We start from the raw sequence: 22,790 nt of genomic DNA, 5'->3' as shown, positions 1-22,790 counted from the left end.
GTGACACAGTAGAGATCCTAACAATCAATACATCTATAGCAAATCTTAAAACATTACATTAACTTCCACATATTTCAAACATTAAAAACAAATTACTGAAGTCACTCAAGAAAATATGCAAGCATTTTCTTATTTGCTATAATTCCAAATTCATCTATCAGTTATAACTAATAGGAAATAGTCAGGTGAAAAAAAAAAAAAAAAAGAAACAAGTTTTGCCGTAACACTTGTTTTCTGCCTGTTTAGTCATTTCCAACACATTAAATGACAAGATATGGTCACAGTTAAGGTTTGAAATGGCCAACAAGGCTGCTAATAGCTCAAGAAAATGTTTTACATGGCAGTTAAAAGTTCAAAGTATAAAACTCCACAGTGACATTCAGAGACCCACACTTATGAAAGGTTTACACAGAGCTCACTGCTCAACATCTGCACGGAGCAAAAAGACATCCTTTGTCTTTCTTGCAGAAAATGATGAGTGTTTAATCCCTAACATCGTGGGTCGCAAAATGAAAAACACTATTATCATATTTGAGGTGTTGGTAATGTCTGTACATGGGCTTGGCTTTAAGAATAAAATTATTTTTAAAATTAGGAAAAGTATCACATTAAAAAATTCATGCTCAAGAGACTGTTTTATCATTGATGCAGAATGCAATTCATTTCAGAATGCACAGTCTTCTTCCCCACCCAATGGCATTCAAGAATCGATCTGAATACGCACAAAATGCACATTTTCCTGAGTTTTACTTTACATAGTTATTTTTGAATTAAAATCTTGTTACATAGATCTATATTTTAAGTTTTCTTCCACAGGGAAAAAAAAAATCTCGCATATACTCAATACAAAATACTATAGAAGGCAATAAAATTCTCCGAATTTAAAGGAACCGGAAGGAAAGTTCCTAACATGACACAGTGGCCATAATACACACTAAAAATGACACTGAAACTCAGTGTGTACTTCAAACAGAAAAATAACATACCTCCTTATTGAAGGACCTCCTTAATCGTGATAAAATTGCACTATGTAAATGACAGTGGCAACATGCCCTGTTGGACGGAGCCGAAAAAGCTTGCAAAAAAATTTCGTCTGACAGCACAAATTTGGTTTGTCATCTTTTCCACACAAGACGATGGTGGGGAAAATACATATCTCAACAGTGACCTCTAGTGGACCAGTCCTGAAATGGTGGCCTCGGAAAGAAATTCCTCTTAAAGACTGAGAACAAGTTGAAAAACATTTACAAAGCTAGTACTCCCAGACACCATAAAAACCAAGGATCGGACAAGATGCAGACTGAAAAAGACTCAGCTGTCACTGGCTCACCAGGGAGGGTTGTCACAAAGGCAGGCAGTGGAGGAGGAGGGCAGAGACACAGGAGGACCACCTTTGAAATAAGCGCCACGTCCCCTCCTTAGTTAACACTGAGAGCAGGCAAGCCCTCAAGTCTGTCATCTCGGACCGGGGGGACACCTCCCAATTCATCACCTACCAACCGCTCATCAACCGGCATTAACTGAGGGCCTATCTCACGCTCAGCGTGCTTCTGGCACTTTGGTGGGGGTGAGTACCACGTGAGCATGTGACAAGGCTCCTACCCTCAAGAAACTGACATACTACAGTTAATTCTATGGAAATCTTAGTAAATCATTTGGGACTTGAAACATAGAAAACTGAGTGAGTCACGGGTTCTAAACCGGGAGATCTAGGTTGTCCAGTCTCCGTGGAGAAGGGCAACTTGTCCGAGGCCACGAGGGCTGCTGGGTGGGAGAAAGCCCCCACAGCTGGTCATGATGCCAGCTTTCCCTGCTGTGGATCCTTGGGGGTCCCTGAGGAGCACAGGCAGGCACACCTTGGAGATGAGACACGTCTGCTTCCAGACCACCACGATGAAGCGATTATCTCAATGAAGTGGGTCACCAGATCCTCTGGTCCCCCAGGTGCATGTAAAAGTTATGCTTACACTCTACTGTTGTCTATCGAGCATGCAAGGCATTATGTCTAAAAAACAATGTACACACCTTCATTAAAAAGTAATTTATTCAACGGACTACTACTTGGCCATAAAAAGAATAAAATGATGTCATTTACAGCAACATACATGCGCCTGGAGATTGTCATACTAAGTGAAGTAAGCCAGAAAGAGAGAAAGAAAAACACCATATGACAGCACTCATATGTGGAATCCAAAAAAAAAGAGACACAAATGAAATTATTTACAAAACAGAAACAGACTCAATGACATAGAAAACAAACTTATGGTTACCAGGGGGAAAGGGGGCGGGAAGGGATAAATTGGGAGTTCAAGATTTGCAGATACTAACTGCTATTTATAAAACAGATAAGCAAGTCTCTTCTGTACAGCACAGGGAGCTATACTCAATACCTTGTAGTGACTTGTAACAAAAAAGAATATGAAAAGGAATAGATGCATGCACATGTACGACTGAAACATTATGCTGTACACCAGAAACTGACACAACACTGTAATCTGAGGATACTTCAATAAACAAAAAGGAAAAAATGTACTTTATTGCTAAAAAAAATACTATCAACTGAGCCGTCAACGAGTTGTCATCTTTTTGCTGGTGGAGGGTTTACAATCTTGCGATTACAATCAAGATGTGACACAGAGACACGAAGCCAGCAAATGCTGCTGGGAAAAACCGGCACCAACTGACTCTCTCGACGCTGGGTCGCCACCGACCTTCAATTTCTAAAAACCCGCAGTGTTTGCCGAGTTCAGTAAAGCGAGGCACCGCCCAACGAGGTCTGCCTGCACATCTCCCCACGTCACTCCTCAGTGACGAAGGGGCCCCTATAACAATAAAGCTGCCATGGACACCAACTTCCAGAACGCAAGGGGACGCTTCACTAGAGGGCTCCCGGTCCAGCACATCTGACGTGAGCCCGCCATTAGTTAAGAAACAGAAGTCCATACTGGGCACAGCTCCTCCAGGCTCCACGCTGGTTCATCCTGAAGAAACTGTCAGGTTCCAACACTGAGCACTTCACCAGCAGCCGGCTGTTTCCTGCCCTGGTCCGCCACCTACCAGCTCCCTTCCATCAACCACACCTGCCTCATACAAGTCATCACTGGGGAGCCACTATGCGCTCAGCAACAGGCATCCAAGAAGAATCAGAAATGGTCCCTGCTTTCAGCACAGCACAAGATGCATTTGGAGAGAGAAAGAACAGGAAGCAATGGTGGGACAAGGAAGTGCCACACTGGGGTCAAGAGTCCATGAACAACGGGAGTTGGGGGGAAGGAAGCTTTCCAGTTGGCCAGGGTGGTCAGGGGAGCCCGGAGAGAGGATGGACAGAGGGCAGCGGGGGCGCTGCAAGGGAGGGAGGGGGAGGCAGGGCGGCGCAGGGGCAGAGGGCAGGTGCGATCAGGGGAGAGAGGACGGATCAGTCTCCCTCTAGCGGCACGTGGGGAGGAAGGCTTGGCTGCAGGATGTGGGGCCAGAGGGCAGGTGCTGGACGTCAGGCCAACAGCGTCTCCCGCTAGCTGTGTGCAGGCCTGCAGGCACTGGGCAGAGACCAGGGTGTTTCCAGGGGCAGAACCTCATCTTGACTCTGAAAGAATTCCCACTGGAGCAGAAAGAACCTCCTTCTGGTTCATAGAGAGTCACAGCCAGTCACAGCCAGAAAGCAGAAGGCGAAGATTCACTTGCCTCTGACCTTAATTCCATCACGGGCACATGCATCTGGGAAAACTGCTGCAGGTAGTCACCCCCCAGTGACTTCACTCAAACCCATCAGCACTGCCCCAGTCCCCCAGGTCTAAATGTAAATCGTGTCACTGCAAGAACGAGGAACCTCTAACAGCGCGTAGTATGACAATTTTGAAAGACTTCATGAACTCTCATGTCGAAAACCTCAAGAATTTCTGTTCACAAAATCTTGGGGCATTTAAGGGTCACCAGCCCTCCTTCTCATTCCTCGTGACCTCACTCGTCTTGCGTTGAGTGGACCTGCTGATGTCAAAACCACCAGCAGGAAAAAGAGGCAGACTCAGAACCACACAGTTTCAACAGCCCCACAGACACAGGCTTAGGTGTGTGGAGCCAAAAGGTGTCCCCAGATCAGTTCCCAGCATGAGGGACCAGGTCAGTCATTCTGTAAGGACGCAAGTGTAATTGGCACCAGAAGAGAAAAACACTCACTTTTGCGAGATACAAGCAGCGCTGAGGGGTTTATCTTTTGAGTCCCAGCGGTTTGAATGTGGTGCTGTCAGCCAGTCCCCATTAAAAACCAGGAAACATGAAAGACACTGATTACAATAAAAAGTGACAGTAGGGTGGGCTCGCCCAATTCCATGTAATGCATATTTATATTTCCATCACATGGACATATTTACTATAAACACTGGAAAAACCAGAGCAAAGGCATTCATTTAAATGCCAGAAAAATAGTAAAAGATGCTAATTTGACCTTAGTGGAACAGATCGGGTGTCGCTGACACTACTCACAATGGCATGAAACAGAAGTTGCCAAGACAATTAATTAGAGCTTCCTGGGTTAGGTCAAGAGTATTTCAAATGGGGGGGGGGGGGGAGAAAGAAATACAAAGTTTGGATCCATTCACAGTTAACCTCTTTCATAAAAGACACAATTTAACACTGTATTTACGTCCCCCTCAATTAATCTCACACTGCATGCCAGGAAAAAGAAACCGACCTGATCCCCGAGCTTTCTCTCTTTGTGGACATTTAGAAAGAAATAAACTACAACCATCTGAAATAATTTTTTAAAGAATGGATCAATTAGTGATATAATAGGAATAAAATGTGTTTGGCTTTCTTGTTTAAATGTAAACTGTTTCCGCTCTAGTGATGACAAGATCTAAAAGGGGTAGTAAGCCTGGCAATTAAGAAATATTTTCATGAGCGAAGAGACAGAGAGCTTCGGGAATTTCTGCTCACAAAATCTGGGGGAATTTAGGGACCACACAGTCCCTTCTGAACTGGGATTAGGGTCTCAGTGGAGAAAAGGACCATGTGCTACAAAAACAATGAAAGTGGCACCAGAACACCTGTTACAAAAGCGATCACACGTGACTTGCCACCGTCACATTCAGCTGCTGGGGCCACCGGTACCCAAACAACAGTCGTGCCACTCTGCCTTCACCTTACGAACATGTGCTTTTTGCTAACAATGAACTAATCTGCCTGTCTCCTGCCCATGAGGGGCCTTAACTGCCACTCTTAACTCTCAGGTATCAACAGCTCTGTGACGGTGCTTCAAGAAGTATATAACACACACACATACGTACATTCGCGACACACATCCCGCAGCGTGACTTTCTGCTCGGTTTCACTGGACTCGGAGAAGCTCCCTAACAAGTTCTTGCCACATGATTAGAGAATCATTCAAGTCTGCAGGAAATACGGCAGCACGAAGGAGGGACAGTCAATCAGAAATGAGAAGGGAGAGTGGGTCGCTGTCACTAAAATCTTTAAAGCCACAGCTCTAAGGATGAAATAGCCCACATCAGTCGCACAAGATTTGCTTTACAAAGAGGTGTGAAATCCGCTGTGCGTTAACCGCACCACAACACAACCAGTACCCAGTACCATTTTCTGTGGAAACCAGATTCAAGAACTTCAAAGACGCAGATGCAAATGGATAGAATTTGTACAACTTCGTGCTTTTCTCCCCCCATCAAGCAGGGAAAAAAGGCAGATCAATAAATGTTCCCCCTTTGAGGAAAACATATAAATGAAAGCAAAGAATTCTTATTCTAATATTTTTTGATAAGAAAGTGTTTGTTTGTTTTCATGAAATAATAAAGACCCAGCATTTCAGGCCACTGCATTGAGCATGCTGGACAGGGACCATTTGCAGAGAAACAGTGTCATTGTCTTTCTTCAGTTAACACACATGATAAGGAAGAATCCTCAAAACAGAGCAAACTACAAAATTCAGGAAGATCATACGTACGCTCAGGTCCCTCAGCGTTGCCCAAATCAATTTTCAGTTTGCCCAAATAATCATTTGACATTAGTGTCTTTAAAGGAACACAAGAATCAGCAGTATCACCACGTTCCCTACAAGTCAGAAACTGGGTAACAGAGGATGACATCAACTCACTCGTCAGCTTGTTGTGGCTGAGGACCAGCTGCGTGATGTGCGACAGGGTGACTGTAAAAGAAAAGAAAAACACAGTCAGTTAATGCACCCAGAATACACCCACACGCCTGCAGGTCAAGTGCTGAATTATTTTCACAGGTTGAACCCTTACCGCTCACAAAAATAGAAGCAGGGAATTCATGGAAGGCTGTCTGTTAAATGTGAAACCAAATTAAGAAAAGTCACGCAATTAACAGTGCAATTAGCACAGTGAGTTAGAGCTAATGGGATTAATGTCGCAGGAGCAAACCTGACAAGGGCCCGTTAGCAACGCTGGGCGACCCGATGGGCTGGCCCAGCCGGGGCCATCCATCCCAATAGTGTGAGCCGGTCAGGCGAACCGGCCAGGCAAACCGGCCCCAGGGTCCGGACAGGAACCACGCCTTCACCTGTGCTTAAAAGACCATCCCATCAAGACAGAGAGGTCAGCTCACGGAAGGCCGGCAGCCAGTGAGTTCACGCACGTCCACTGTCAACCCCGAAACTCCCCTACACTCTCAGATAATCAGGGTAAAACCCCTCCCCAAGTTCTTCTCAACAAGTTTTGGTGGACATTTCAAAGCACCTGCACGTTATTCACCAATTTTAAACATCACGCAGGCTTAATCTGCTGAAAAAGATTAGATCTGCTTTGAAAAAAAAAATGGTTTTTCCGACTACCAAGAAAAAAACATACGTAGATCTACTTGAAAAAAACAAGCAAACAAACAAAAAAAGCCAGAGGGGGAAAAAGTGACCTGCCCTCTTCTTTGGGTTCTAAAACATCACTCAGTGGACAGCAAGGTCTATGTATATTTTATTTACGTGTACATATAGATGTGTGTGCATATTATATACATAAAATTAAAATCTGAATGGTTATGCAAAATATACTAATTATACTATATCACAGTTACATGTATTAAGGTTTTAAAGATATATATATGTGTTAAATATTATTTAGAAATTTTTTTCAACATTCTTTCTATAAGAACATTGTATTAATGCAACAAGGTTTTCCCTTTAATGGGACAGTAAGATAATTTTTTTTTCTCAGGAAGGGACTCAGTGTTGGGCCCCAACCTATCACCCCCGACTGCAGCTTGCATTTTTCTTATTTTCCAACTACCACAAAGTTAGAGAAAAGCTCAAGATACAATACAAAGATCTATTTTTCTGCCCTGACCCATCTGAGATAAAGCTTTTGGTCTAATGTCCCACAGAACTTTAGGGTATCTCTACCAAGACACTCTCCTGCACAACCACAACACAACCATCGAAGTCAAACACTTAACATGATACAATCTTATCATCTAGTCCTCAACCTCCATCCAAGTGTCACCAAACATCCTAACTCTTCTTTTACAGAAATGGATCCAGTTCAGAATCCACACGGCAGGTAGCTGCCGGGCCCCTTTGAGTCACCTCTCAGTCTGAGGACCTTAGCAATTGTGACGCATGCAGGCCAGGCTGTTCTGTATTACGTCCTCCACGTGCCCTTCATTCTTTTTTTTTTTTTTTTAATTGAAGTACTGTCAGTTACAGTGTGTCAATTTCTGGTGTACAGCACATTGTCTCAGTCATGCACATACATACGTTTTTTTCATTTTCATATTCTTTTTCATTAAAAACTATTACAAGATATTGAATATAGTTCCCTGTGCTGTACAGAGGAAACATTTTTAAAATCTATTTTTATATATAGTGGCTAACATTTGCACATCTCAAACTCCCAAATTAATCCCTTCCCACCCCCTTTCCCCTGGTAACCATAAGATTGGTTACTATGTCTGTGAGTCTGTTTTTGTTTTGTAGATGAATTCATTAGTGTCCTTTTTTTTTTTTTAATTCTACATATGAGTGATATCATATGGCATTTTTCTTTCTCTTTCCGGCTTACTTCAGTTAGAATAACAATCACTAGGTCCATCCATGTTGCTGCAAATGGCATTATTTTATCCTTTTTTATGGCTGAGTAGTATTCTATAATATAAATATACCACAACTTTTTTATCCATCTTCTGTTGATGGACACTTAGGTTGCTTCCATGTCTTGGCTATTGTAAAGAGTGCTGCTATGAACATCGGGGTGCATTTATCTTTTCGAGTTAGTTTCCTCAGGATATATGCCCAGGAGTAGGATTGCTGGATCATATGGTAGGTCTATTTTTAGTTTTCCGAGGAATCTCCAACCCTTCGTTTATTCCTGACTACATTTAGGTTATGCATCCCTGGCAGCGATACTGAGGAAATGCTGTCTCCTTCTCACCACATCCTATCAACTGGCACAAGGTTTCCATCTGTCCCATCACTGATCTTCTCTCAATTACTTATGTCTACCAGACTGCTCCACTGTAAATTTATTCTTTTCCCCTTTGTAATTAGTAAAAAAAAAAAAAAAAAAAAAAAAAATTGGTGGGGAAGAGGGAAGCGAGGATACTTTGAAACCAATAAAATCTTGTTCTACATGTTTCATGGTCCCCAAAAGGGGGCCAATTTTGACCCTCATAGGACATGAGGCAACATCTGGAGACATTCTAACTATGGCCACCAGGAAATCTAAACTTGCACATTGGCTCACATTGTATTTCTGTTGGACAGCACTGGTCTAAAGCAGTGGCAAGTAGCGGGTAGGGAAACGCTGCTAAATCCTACAACGCACCAGGCGGCCCAGTCAGGAAAGAATTATCCAGGCCACAACATCAGTGGAGTTGCTGCTGGTGTATTTATCGCTACTGCATGGCTTTGTCGTTTCTTACTGCAGTCAATGGGTTACATAATTTTTCTCAGATTATGATGATGTTCATCATGACTCTGATTTGGCCAGTTGGAAGCCCATCCCAGCAGGTCCCTAAGTCCTTTTGACATGTTCCCATGGCTCTTTGGGAACTTCCGTGCTTTCTGGCAAGAGACAGTCAAATTCATTTTGGACTCTTGCTGCCACAACCCTGGAATCAATTAACTATTTCTCTAATGAGCTCTGCTTGTTTTTTGTTTGTTTGTTTGTTTGTTTGTTTTGGTGGAAAATGATGTTTTTAAGCCCAAACCTGGGCACCAGATGTGCTCATTGCTATTTGGGGGCTCAGTGTTCCCAGCTCCTCTGAGTGGACAGAATTAGAGAAAATACACACACACACACCTACACTGATTTCACTGTTTATATTAACTGAAAATCACAAGTTCACACCAATAGACAATAGACCAATTCCAATACAACATCACACAGCTGATTCTCATTTTCCCCCTTTCCTATTTGTAATTTCCTTCTCCAACAGCGAGAACTCTGGCTTCCCTTATGTTTAATCTAGTTCAGCCTGCAATATATACCCCTACATTTAACTACAGTTGTCTCAGCACTGGACTGGGTCCCCCAGAAGTCTGGTACTGATCCTGGCTCAAGACGAGCATGAGCAGGCGAGCTTGAGATGTGCAAACTTTAGTTCACAAGCTCAGGAATGTGCATTACATAAGGCTACAGGTACCTACCTGGCCAGTGGGGTGCGGAAGACACTGCTGGACATTATCTTCCCGGGCACCCCCAAAACCCACATTCCTCAAACATGCCTTGAAGGTTCATACCTGGAGACAAAGTATGTCCTGAACAAGTAAGAAACAAGCCTGGGGGTGGGGGCAGTGGGGGGGGGGGGGGCTGCACCAGTGAGCCTCTGGGACCGCTGACGTCAGCCTGTGCTGTCTTAACCCTGCTAAACTATGTCCTATGTGAGTGGGCTCTGGGGGACCTTTTAAGGGCTTTCAACTACCCAACCAGTGTAGTAATGCAGAAACCTATCACCCAGCCCTCCTTCTTCCTATGGGGACACCCTTCGCACTCTGTCCCACTCACCCTCCTCACGTGCTCCCCCACCTCTCTACCCCGCACAGACAGACACTCTCCTCACCCCACTCCCGGTCCCACATCCGTCTCTGGGCCACCAGGCCCACCACCCACATCCCTGAATGCCTCTCTTTTTCGGTCATACTTACTGGCTTTGGGCTTGAAACCTTAGGAGAGGAGGAAGGGAAGAGAAAAGCAGAGGAGAAAAGCATTTCTGTGGGTTTTACAAGCACCACCATGATGACTTCTTACCTGGCAAGTTCGATTTTAGACACTGCATAACATCTCATGCATTAGTATTTATAAAAGGTAAGACTGTTCTTGTCCACTAAATAAAGCATTCCTTTATCTCTGAGGTATATAGTCTGACAAGAAACAAAAAGAATCTCCAAGAGCTGCCCTCATACCAAAAAGATGAAACAGATTCTTAGACATACAAGCTGAGGTGACGGTCAGCTCCATTGTGAGAGCAAACCAAAAATAACAGGCATTCCTCTCTCACTTACACAAGGACAATGCAGAGGTTCCTGGCATCTTGTGGCCAACCACCCCCAATGCATGGATCCCACCCTCCATGTTCTAAAATGGCTGCCTGAGCTTAGCCATCACATCTGCAGTCCCTTCAGGAAAACAGGAAGGGGGGAAAAAGCCTTCCTCCTTGAGGATACTTTTAAGAAATTGCATGTGGCACTTCCACTTATAAACAATTAATCAACATTTTGTAATACAGTGATGCCTAGCTGCACAGGAGGTGGGGAAATGTAGTCTGCATTCCAAGTGATCATGTGCCAGATAGAATTAGGGGTTTTATAACTAGCAAAGATGGGGCAAACGGGGACCGGCAGACAACCAGCAGCCTCTCACACCAGCAGGCCACTCCATCTGAACATCACAGAAATCAAATCTGACTACAGGAAAACCTTGATAATCCAATATCCTCCTGCCTTAATTTTTTCCTAAAATATCACAACTACCATAATGAAAAAGAAAAAAATTTGCTCGCCTCCCAGTTAACACTCACAATGAGAGCTTTAATTAGGGAGAGTTGGTTCTTTTCCACCATTCCACTATGTCTTGTCAACAAGTGTTCAGCAGGAAACAAAGTGAAGAACTTTGGAATTTTTTTTTAATAAAGGAGGGAAATGTATTTGTTATTTCACCTAATCACACCACTAGAATGTTTTTCTTTCTCATTATTGCCACAGGGCTACATGCAATTGTAGGTAAAAGGGGAGAAAAAGTTCATAAAAGATCTTTGAGGAAATAGTTAAGGCAACAAAGGACTCTGGGGTGGGTCTACGGGCAAAGCAGTTAAGCTGGACAGAATGGAAATCCCAGAATCCAGCACAAAGCCTGTGACAGGCTAAGAGCAAGTAGCGACAGACGTATTCACACGACCCGCCCTTTCCTTCCACTCGGCTGCGGTGAGTTCATTGTGTGTCACCTATGGAAACAGCACTGGTAAAACTTAAAAAAAGGAGAAAAGGTCTATGGAAGTAGAACGGATTATTTCAAAGTACAAAAGCTGCCCTAATCCAACGTAGCAGCAAAATGGAGTCAGGCTGCATCCCCCGACCTGAATGATCACCTCCATCACACACCGGGAACCTCCCCATGGGACCATCACACTGCGGGGTCCTGCTTGGCCATCAACTGTCAGGGAGTCGAGGCACCAGAACATGTGAACAAACTGTTATTAAAACTCCTGAAGAAATACTATAAGCTGAGTTTTGCCCAGGCATTCTCAGAGTAGAACAGATTTCCCAAAGTCAGCTAAGTAACTAAGAAAACACGCTGATGGTACACGGTTACATGTTTCCCTGCCTTGGCTGTCATTCTGCCTCCAGCCTTTAGAGATGGGACTTGGGTGAACACAGTTATTAGGTCAAAATGAACAGGGGGGAAGAAAGCTGTGGGGAGAGATGTGTTTGCAGGGGAAGCGGAGGCAGGGGTGGGGTGAGGAAGCTGGCACTGTGTATGAGATTCACAGTGGTTTCCTCTCTAGCCAAGGAGGAAGTCAGCAGGAAAGTGCTAAAAGCTCAAAAAGGAACTGGTTCATTCAATAATTTCAACCAAGGACCACTCAGGCAATGGTGGACTGGATGTTTGCCAGGAGCCCAGTGCCGATAATCTCCACCCTGGAGATCCTTTGAGAAGCAACGTCAACCATACATCCTCATCAGATAGGGACAGTCTTGGATTACGCCTGCTGTCCCTCTCAAAACTGGTTTGGATGACAAATCACATAGTCACTCAATTTAGGGAACAGAGAATATGCACCCAAACCTAAACGGCAAGGTAGAGAGGGATCGTGGGCAGAAGAGAAGAGTATCTGAAAGGATAATGAATGGCTGGTCAGGAGACGTCACTTACTGTGAGATGACATGTCTGAAAATGCTTTAAGGTAAGGGGTACAGGAGGCACTGAAACTGGACTCGGAAAACGTATGGAAACTGGAGGTTATTGAGGCAATTCTATGATTATCTGAGCAAAGAGATGGAAAACAGGGAGGCACAGGACTGGGCCGGGCAGCCAGGATTATAATGGAGCAAATTCAGAAAAATCAAAGGATGAGCTAAGCACACCTAGAAAAAGAATCATCATTTCTCGGTAACACAAGGAAACAGATATTACTATTTAAAATAGGTTCGGTTTTTTCTTTCCTCCTTCAGCTTAACGTAGGCAGCAGGAGAAAAGAGAAGTAAACATGATAAAACCCCCATAAGATGACACCACAGACTTGCTTTCAGAATAACCCAACACACCGCCACGACGTGCCACACTGGAAACTCGCTACAGCTTTCAAGTTGGCAAATTAGAAGCAAATTATTCCCCTGGTCGCATTTGAGAGAGGGTAAAAAAGTTCTAGCTTCACAGAATGACATTTATCTCCAGAGGAAAAAAAGAAACACAGCCAGGGTGAGACAAGGGGAAGGAATGAGACTTCGAAACACACAGATGTGGGAGCTGAAATTCTCTGCCATCTTGTCACGGGTCAGAACTAGCCATCTTTGGGTTCCATATGGAAGATTCTGTCACGCTGGTCCCAAAAAACTGGATTGCAACTGTCAGTTCATTTCACACACTGTGTTTCCATGGAAGCAACCAGAAAAACACAGCTACCATCAGAAGGTAAATGGTGTACCTCTTTTTTGACAGCTCTTGTGGTACCAAATATTGCATTGGAAGAACAGCCACCGCAGCTCCTGGGATGTTCAAAGAAGGTCATCTTTGACTTTTCCAGGGGACATCATTCAAATTCTGTGCAGCCCTGCAGATTACACTGCAAACTGTGCCCTCTATTAATTCAATTCCTCCCAAAGTTGTTGACTACAAAGCAGAATTAATTTGAACTTAAAATACAGGATGGTCCAAAAGGCTCTTCCATTTTGGCTCCCAGTAGGCTAGAAAAAGCGACAGTCCTAAATAACCCTGATTTGGAGATGCCACAGGGATGTGGGACACAGCCACGTGTCAGCACCAGGAAGCCACGCTGACCAGTGTGGGTCTTCCGTCTCCAGAAGACATGATTAAAACTCCTGCCCGTGTCGCAGGGCTGAAGTTATTTCACCCCTGGTGGAAGGATACAGATTCGGATCTTCTTAAATATGCGGCATCTGACAATATATTTAAGGGAAGACAGACAATAAAATGTCTGATACCCAGATATAATACAAATACCATATTCATCAACACAACCAGAATCATAAAAACATTTCTTATGACTTTCATTCATAATTTAAAACTTCAAGAAAAAAAAAAAAATGACAGCATGAATGCTTTCCTTTACTGCACCACTAATTACTGTGGTGAGTCGGAAATGCTTCAACAGCAACTTTCCCAAATTGGTTACTTGACTGAATTCTACTGCTTGCAGATAGAGGGTTGCTCAACCACAGTTAATTGCTTTTTCATTCAACAGAAAGCAATTTATCGTACATGCCGACTGACAAAAACATGATACCTCTTTCTGTACACACGTTAAGAGCAGAGAACTCACACGTGCTGAGAATCCCCACGAGCTGGACACTGACCTGGGGCTTTGCGTCCACTGGGACATTAAGTCAAAAGATGCTAGACCCAGAGCACTGTGTTACTGACCACTGGAGGCCACATCCTTCCTGTCCAAACAGGTCATTGCAGTCCCCCCTTCACAGAAAAAAAGACCAAGAAAAAAAAATGATAAACTCGGAAGATGCCTGGGAGAATGAAAGTGCAAAATACAGTGAGCTACCTAAGGTATGCAGCCATTATTTGCTCTTGGATTCTAAGTAGAATGGTTTTAACAAATGCTCCCTGAATTACAAACTGCAAGGTACCATACTTAGCTGGTGTGATAGGACAGAATGAGGGGGACACAGCTGTTGTCCTCAAGGAGGGCTTAATGAAACACTCTGACACAAGGCAGAATGTATCAGCACCCTGAGGAGTAAGTGGACCTGGAACTCCCATTAAAAGGGAAATGCTGGATCTAAAGAAGACATCCAAACCAATAGGCACATGAAAAGATGCTCAATATCGCCACTTACCAGGACTGAAAATCAAAACTACAATGAGGCATCACCTCACACTGGTCAGAATGGCCATCATTAAAAAGTCCACAAATGATAAATGCTGGAGAGGGCGTCGAGAAAAGGGAACCCTCCTGCACTGCTGGTGGGCATGCAGTTTGGTGCAGCCACTATGGAAAACAGTATGGAGATTCCTCAAAAAATTGAAAACAGAACTACCATATGATCCAGCAATCCCATTCCTGGGCATATATCTGGAGGAAACTCTAATTCAAAAAGATACATGCACCCCGATGTCCACAGCAGCACAAGTTACAATAATCAAGACATGGAAGCAACCTAAATGTCATCGACAGATGACTGGATAAAGAAGCTGTGGTTTATTTATACAATGGAATACTACTCAGCTATAAAAAAGAATGAAATAATGTCATTTGCAGTAACATGGATGGACCTAGAGATTTTCACACTAAGTGAAATAAGTCAGAAAGTGAAAGATAACTATTATATGATATCACTTATATGTGAGATCAAAAAAATCATACTAGTGAACTTATTTGCACAACAAAAACAGACTCACAGACACAAAACAAATTTATGTTTACCAAAGGAGAAACAGTGGGGAGGGACAAATTAGGAGCCTGGGATTAACATGTACACACTATTACATATAAAATAGACTAAAAAAACAAAGTCCTACTGTATAGCACAGGGAACTACATTCAATTTCTTGTAATAGCCTATAATAAAAAAAACTGAAAAAGAACAGATACAGAGATATATGTGCATATACATAGAACTGAATCATTATGCTGTACATGAGAATCTACAACACTGTAAATCAACTCTACTTCAATAAAAAAATTTAATTAAAAAATTTTAAAAAGGAAAATGCTGGGAAGTATTTTCAGGGTTAGTAAAATCTTCAAGGTCCACAATCCACTTTATTCTTTATCTGCCCATTTGTCTTCCTCCCTTTTTCTCCTCCCCTTCCTTTTTTTTTTTTTCTTTTTTTACCTATCCGTATTGACTTAATTTTTCCAGCATAAACTATTTTATTTGTGTCACATAAAACAGGCGTGGTTTTAGAAATCAGTTATAGAAAAAAAGCTTAAGCTCCTCAACAGACGGTCGGGGAACCGTGGCCAAGAGGCACACTGATTTTTCTAAGGTTCCCCCGGATCAGAACTGAGGCTCTAACCAAGGTTTCCACTTTCTACATCTTGAGCTCATTCTTTCTAAACTGGAAAAATAATATTCACGCTTGGGCAGAGTCTTCTTCTCCAGACGGTGGAAAGTCGTCTCAGTAAAGAGTATAAACTTGAATGTGAAGAGTCCTTTCTATCTTGAGTAACGTGACAGTCACATAAAGGGACTCAGAGCCCAGCAAGGATAGGAAGTTTCAAGCAGTGCGAGACCCAGATTATAATTCCATGAGACCCTGAGCGGGGAAAAAAAAAGAAATCACTGGATTTTTTTTCTGGAGGGCAAATTCCTCATCTTTAAATGAAAGGCTGAATTAAATTACTTGATCCTGTGAAACATACAAAACAGAGAAGAAAAGAAGGAACTACTATTCATGGCAATGCCTCCTACATCAATAAACTAGGCTGGGCACGTCACAGCCGCTCATTAGAATCCAAAATGTTAACGTAAAAACAAGAGCTAATGTTTACCAAAGGCTTAAAATGCGGTTGCCACTGTTCTAAGAACTTCACTACCTCGTCTACGCCTCACAATAACCCTATGGCAGCACTTTTATTCCCCGCCTCCCTCCCCATTTTAGACGAGAAAAATAAGGACCAGGTTAGGTAACCTGCCCATGGTTTCCGAGCTAGTAAGCAGAGGGGACCCTTTAAAAGCTGTTTCCAAATGAGAGAATCTAATTAATTCTGACCTCTTCTTTCAGTGGTGAATCAACTATAGCAAACAAATACCCACAAGTGGGTGACTGTATATCAATTTATGATGTCCAAAAGGAGTCAGTCCACAGGTTCATTTTTTTCCGCCAAAATGAAGCCAGGGCAGCATCAGATGTGCATGCCTTCCACTTCAGACAATACGGCCAAGTTCTCGCACCCCTGCCCACAGACAAGGCAGCTGGGGCGGGGGGCGGCGGGGTGGTGTGGGGACAGGCACTCTCTGCTTCCCAGGGGCTGATGGTGGACATGTCTCTGATTCCTCAATTCTCTCTGCCCCCACCTCAACCTCCCTCCACACTTCTTATCCTCGACCCAAGAGCCATGTTTCCCTGGTGGCCACGCCCCCCTTGAGAAGCAGGAAGAGCCAGAATACTAGACCCTCTCACGCAGAGCCAGGTGGTTCTCAGAGCTCAAAGCATTTGGAAACCTCCGACAGCCACTGAGTACCTGAGGACCTCTGTGCTGTCAACTCCCACCCGCACCCACACGGGATGTGGTCTTGCAGGCAGGGCCTCGAGGTTTGTGCCCCTGGCTCTCAGCTGCTGCCCCGACACCATCCCTCCAGCCCCAGATTCCCAATCTCCTGGACTGACACCAGCTGTCCGCTGCCCATGGCCCAAACCTGGGTATGTGTTTTCTGATCCGCTACAGGGTGTCCCTACATCTCCTCCTGGTAACAAAGAAACACAGACATCAAACCTGCAACCCTTAGATTAAAATGATAGATAAACAACAAATTTCTTCTGTATAGCACAGGGAACTATATTCAATATCTTGCAGTCACCTATAATGAGAAAGAATACGAAAACTAACGTGTATATGTATGACTGAAACATCATGCGCCAGAAATTGATGCAACATTGTAAACTGATTATACTACAATAAAAACCAAAAAATTCAAAGAATAAGTGCTTCAAAAAAAAAATAGTGAGTTTTGGGAAGACAGTGGAGGCATGACAACCTGCTTCCAGAATCTTGAATCCATACATCAGACAGTAACTAGAGAGCCATCAAAAATCCAAGGACATGATTCAGAATAAAACAAGGGGATAAAGTAACCCCACAAGCTCTCAAATACAAGTGGGTGGGAACAAACAACTGTAACCCACAGGACCGGCATGAACTCGGCATCCGTGTGGGGAAACCTGAGAGACAAAGGGGTGCCCTGAACACCGGGGAACAGAGAACCCCTAAGAGCCAACCAAACCCACTAGAACACATGGCTGACCTATCCGAGGGGAGATGCTGAAAGTCGGGGGCTGTGCCCACCCCAACAGAGGAGGGCCTCTAGGAAGAGCTGATGGGACAGGACACGTCCAGCCCCTGGGACCTGAAAACTGACCACCTAGGGCTCCCTCCAGGAGCTGGAATCAAAACTGAGCGAGAAAGGAAAAACAGAGACCAAGTGTGACTCTGTGATTTATAGTAAGAAACATGAATATATTTGGTGGTCTTCTCTATTCTGCCACAAAGCTCCGAAAACCCTTGGAATTTCTTAGGTGATGAGAGCAACAAAGGTGTCTTTGTTATGTTTATAAAGTGGCTTTGGGAAGTTTCTAAGGATGGAGGATGGTGGCCAGGGCAGCCAGCCCTGTGTAAAGAGGGCTAGAACTTTGATTTCAGTCTCACCCCTGGCCAGTCAGTTCTTCCTAACTTGATCTAGAGATTCAATGCAGTCTCAATGAAAATCATAGCAAGTTTATTTTGTGAATGTCGACAAACTGATTCTGAAGTTTATATGGAAAGCCCAATGACCCAGAATAGCCAATAAAATACTGAAAAAGAAAAACAAACTCAGAAAATTGACATGACCCAACTCAAAACTTACTAGAAAGCCATAGACAGCAATTGGTGAAAGAAACAGACAAATAGATCAATGGAACAGGAGAGAGCCCAGAAATAGAGCCACACAAATACAGTCAACTGATCTCTGACAAAGGAACGAAAGCAATTCAATGGAAAAGGGATAATCTTTTCAACAAATGGGGCTGGAATTTGACATTTACCAAAAAAAAAGAATCTAGACACAGAACTTACACCTTTGACAAACATTAACTCAAAATGGTTCAGAGACCTAAATGTGAAATGTAAAAGGATAAAGTCCCAGAATACACGACAGCAGAAAATCTATGCAGCCCTTGATCTGGTAATGACTTCTCAGATCCACCACCAAAAGCACTATCAAAAAAAAAAAAAAAAAAAAGCGTTGACTGTGACTTGATTAAAATGAAAAATTTCTCCTCTGTGAAAGACAGTATTAACAACATGGAAAGAAAAGCCATAGACTGAGACAAAATTTTTACAAAACATATATCTGGTGTGGGACCTCCTTCCAAAATACACAAAGAACCAGATGACTGGATAAAGAAGTTGTAGTATATTTATACAATGGAATACTACTCAGCCATAAAAAAGACTAAAATAAATAATGCCATTTGCAGCAACATGGATGGACCTAAAGATCGTCATTCTAAGTGAAGTAAGCCAGAAAGAGAAAGAAAAATACTATATGATATCACTCATACATGGAATCTTAAAAAACAAACAAACAAAAAGACACCACGAACTCATCTAAAAAACAGACTCACAGACATAGTAAACAATCTTATGGTTACTGGGGAAAGGAAGTGGGAGGGGATAAATTTGGGAGTTTGAGATTTACAAATGTTAGCCACTGTATATGTAAATTGACTTTTTTAAGTTTCTTTAGTACCGTATAGGGAACTGTATCTTGTAATAACCTTCAATGGAAAAAAAATGAAAACGAATTATATATATGTATATGCATGACTGAGACATTGTGCTGTACACCAGAAATTGATACACTGTAATTGACTGTACTTCAATTTAAAAAAATACACAAAGAACTTTAAAAAGTCAACAGTAAGAAAACAAACCACCCAATTAAAAAATGGGCCAAAAAGCTTAACAGACACCTCATCGAAGAAGATATACAGGTGGCAAATAAGCTTATTTCCACATCAGACGCCATTAATGAGCTCCACACTAAAACAACAAGATACCAGTACACATCTATCAGAATGACTGAAATCCACACCACTGACACCACCAAATTCTGGCAGGGATGTGGAGCAACAGGAACCCTCATTCACTGCTGGGGGATATGCAAAACAGTGCAGCCACTCTGGAAGATAGTTTACACCAAACAGATTCTTACCATTCAACCCAGCGATCATTTTCCTTCGCATTTACCTAAAGGAGTCAAAGAAATTTGTTCGCACAAAAATCTGCACACAGATGTTTATAGCAGCTTTACTCATAACTGGCAATTTGGAAGCAACCAAGAAGTCCTCTAACAGGTGTAAGGATCAACAAACTGTGGTGCATCCAGACAATGAAAGGTTATTCAATAATCAAAACACACCAGCTATCATGCCAAGCAAAGATAGAAGAAATTTAAATGCATATTGCTATGTAAAAGAAGCCTTTCTGTGAAGGTTACATACTACAGGACTTCACCTACACCAGGCTCTGGAAAAGGCAAAACTATAGACATAGAATTTCAGCGGCTGCCTGGAGTTCAGTGGGAAGTAATGAGGGAGACAGGGAAAAGCAGAACACAGGTGGTATTTGGGGTAGTGAAACGACACTATGCTGCATATGTTAGAAGCCTCAACACAATGTACACTACGGATTTTAGCTAATAATAATGTATCAATGGTTCATTAATTGCAACAAACGTAGCACTGGCGTGCCAGATGTTAACAACAGGGGAAGATGCAGAGGGTTAGTAACAGGGGAAATGGCTGTAAAAATGAAGCATAATTTTTTTTTAACAAGGAAAATGGGGATAGAATATGTACAAAACAACTGTTTTCAGCAACACTGGTGGCAGTGGTTAATATCAGCACAGTTAACTGTGTGTAATTTATCACTTGTGTGTAATGTACTAAATAAGGAACTGTGTGATATTCTAATTCTGTCATCATTTGTATCCCTGAGAAGCAGGCTTCTCAGAGTGGAAGAAAAGTAAAGACGTAGTGGGAAAGAAGTTAAAAGCCTTACAGCCTCATATTTGAATTGGACCTACCAGTATGAACGCATTAGACATTTTAATCTTTACATATATATATATATGCATTTCTGTGTGTATAATGTAAACATACATACATATATATAAACACTTACACATACATATATGTATTCTTAGCTCTATCCACTAAAAAGCCCTGAAGGTCATTAATAACCCAGGAATAATGAGTACGCTTGTAGCCCAGATTGTGGCCCTAAAATACTTCCCACTAAGACAGACAGACAAAAACAGGGTTGCTGTGAGGACAGCCCACTCTAGGTCTCAGACAGGAATTCACAGACACATCGGGAAGACCCTGTTGCTGCAGATGGCAGGGAAGTTACAAGGCCAGTCTTTGGTCATGTCCAGTGGAGGGGAGAGTCAACTACAAGAGGTTCCCACAGGCCACAAATGAATGATCTGCACTTGAACAAGGTCAGTGACCGTGAGGCTGTGGTGTGCACGGATGCAAACATATTCTTTTAAAAAGCAAAATTTCTGATAACTACTTCTACATTCAGACCTTCTCCCATTGCTCTGGGGTGTGGCCTGAGCACTGGGAGTGTTTTGAAGTTCCTGGGGTGAATCTAATGTGTAGACAAGTTTGCCAGTGGCTGGTACAGACACTAGTGATCTGTGAGCAAGAAACTTCTCAGAGGAAAGCTTGAGATGTGAGTGATTTTTTTTTCGAAAGAGGGCAACGTACGTATGGAGCAAAAACCATGTCTGGCCTGACCAGTGTGGTCTGTGAGAGCGCGTTCTGCATCAAGAATGGTAAGCCTTTTTGCCCATCATCTAAATTTCAAATATTTTCTCTATTTTGGTGATTCTTGCCTTCTATTTCAAAAAGTGTATAAGAGCACACTCCATGACACAACAATTCCAGTCCCCATTCCAGAAAGGAACGTATGCATTCACATGGTCACAGCAGCACTTCTGGTAACAGCCCCAGCCTGGGAACCACCCAGACATCCATCAGTGGCAGAGTGGATGAATGTACTCGGACAGGGTCATACCCTGGATCTATAACCAGCTTCATAACACAAAGGAATCTCATGAACAGGATGCTGAGCGTGAGAAACAGTAAAGAGTGCACCCTTTACTGTTTTTTATAAATTTTATAAATTTATAAATCCTCTGGTTTTCAATGGTGCGCATCACAGGTAAAGGGAGTCTATGCTGTCAGAGTCAGGACCCCGTCTTGAGAGGACAGTGACTGGGAGATGCCAATTGCATTCTGTTTCTTGGTTTGAAAATCTGTCATGCTGCACTGTTATACGTGCACTTATCCACAGGAATACGTCAGTAAAGCTTTCTTGAAATGGATCTTTTAAAAACTATGTGTATTCGGAGAAGAAGGTTCCCATTGGCAAGAGTTTGGGAGGGTCGGCATCCCCGGACATATCCCTCAATCCCTGAATCGATACAGAATCAATAGCCCTGCAGGGCAGGTACTGCGGCTTCTAGAATGGGACCAGGTTGCTGGTAGACACCCAGGGTATGCTTGCTGAATTAGCCGTTTTATCTTTGTGAGCTTGTCTGTCTAAAACAGTGGCGACATGAGCAGGGCTAGATGGCAGCAGGTAAGAACACAGCTTCTGAAGTCTGATGGCCTGGTTCAAATCCTGACCCTGCTCCGTACTATCTGTGTAATGTGGAGCAAGGTACAAACGCTCTGAAGATCTCTGCGTCCTCAGCTGTAAGCTGCAGGATGAGGATGAGGATGATAACAGTCCTAATGAGACGGTGACAGTAACCTTCTCATGAAACTTTTCCCAGGCGCCAAGTACAGACGCAACAGAGGTGTGCACACCAGACCCATGAGGGATGCTTAAGCCAGGGATGGGATGGGGGTTAAAATTTAGTCCTGGAGAGCTTCTCAGAGGAGGTGACAGAGGATGGAGTCCTGTGGAAAGCAAGCCATCACTTCTTCAATGAGCATCAGTTAACACTGGGCAGAGGAGGCTGGCTGGAGAGAGACAGGAAGGGGCTGCCCAGGCATGCACGTTTCAAAACACAAAGGCGGCCTTTAACGTGCAAGTTACAGGAGCAAAAAAAAATTAAAAGGTCTTAATGAAGATTACGGTGAAAATAACATGGTCTTCACAGCTCTTTTATCTTTACCCCGAAGAAGTCCTATAATGATGAAAATTCCTAACAGGCATGACCACCTCCTGATTTAACAGCCCATCCAGATAACCAGCCTTTGTTCGTTAATCAACAAAGCGTAACCTCTGTTGATTATTTTGAAGGGTCCTTTAGAAAGGCAACTCCCTCAGAGGCAGCTGACTTTTCTAAGATTTATCAGAGAGATATTTCAGTCTAACCTGAAATAAAAAAAAAAAAAAAAAGATACAGGTTTTGACACCCA

The 22,790-nt window shown here is 43.0% G+C and overlaps 1 protein-coding gene across 4 annotated transcripts in view; it reads right to left on the bottom strand.

Moving 5' to 3' along the window:
• RSU1 (Ras suppressor protein 1) overlaps positions 1-22,790 on the bottom strand; it is a 160,498-nt gene that overhangs the window by 133,676 nt on the left and 4,032 nt on the right. For all 4 annotated transcript variants that reach the window (XM_014551975.2, XM_014551976.2, XM_006176238.3 and 1 more), the window contains exon 3: positions 6,101-6,151. In XM_014551975.2, coding sequence (XP_014407461.1) covers positions 6,101-6,151 — 51 coding nt within the window. The remainder of the gene's footprint in view (positions 1-6,100; positions 6,152-22,790) is intronic.

Source organism: Camelus ferus, chromosome 35 (genome assembly GCF_009834535.1).
Source record: "Camelus ferus isolate YT-003-E chromosome 35, BCGSAC_Cfer_1.0, whole genome shotgun sequence".
NCBI classification, from domain to species: Eukaryota; Metazoa; Chordata; class Mammalia; order Artiodactyla; family Camelidae; genus Camelus; species Camelus ferus.
Note: the sequence above shows the minus strand (reverse complement) of the source record. Positions and strands in the feature narration are given on the sequence as shown.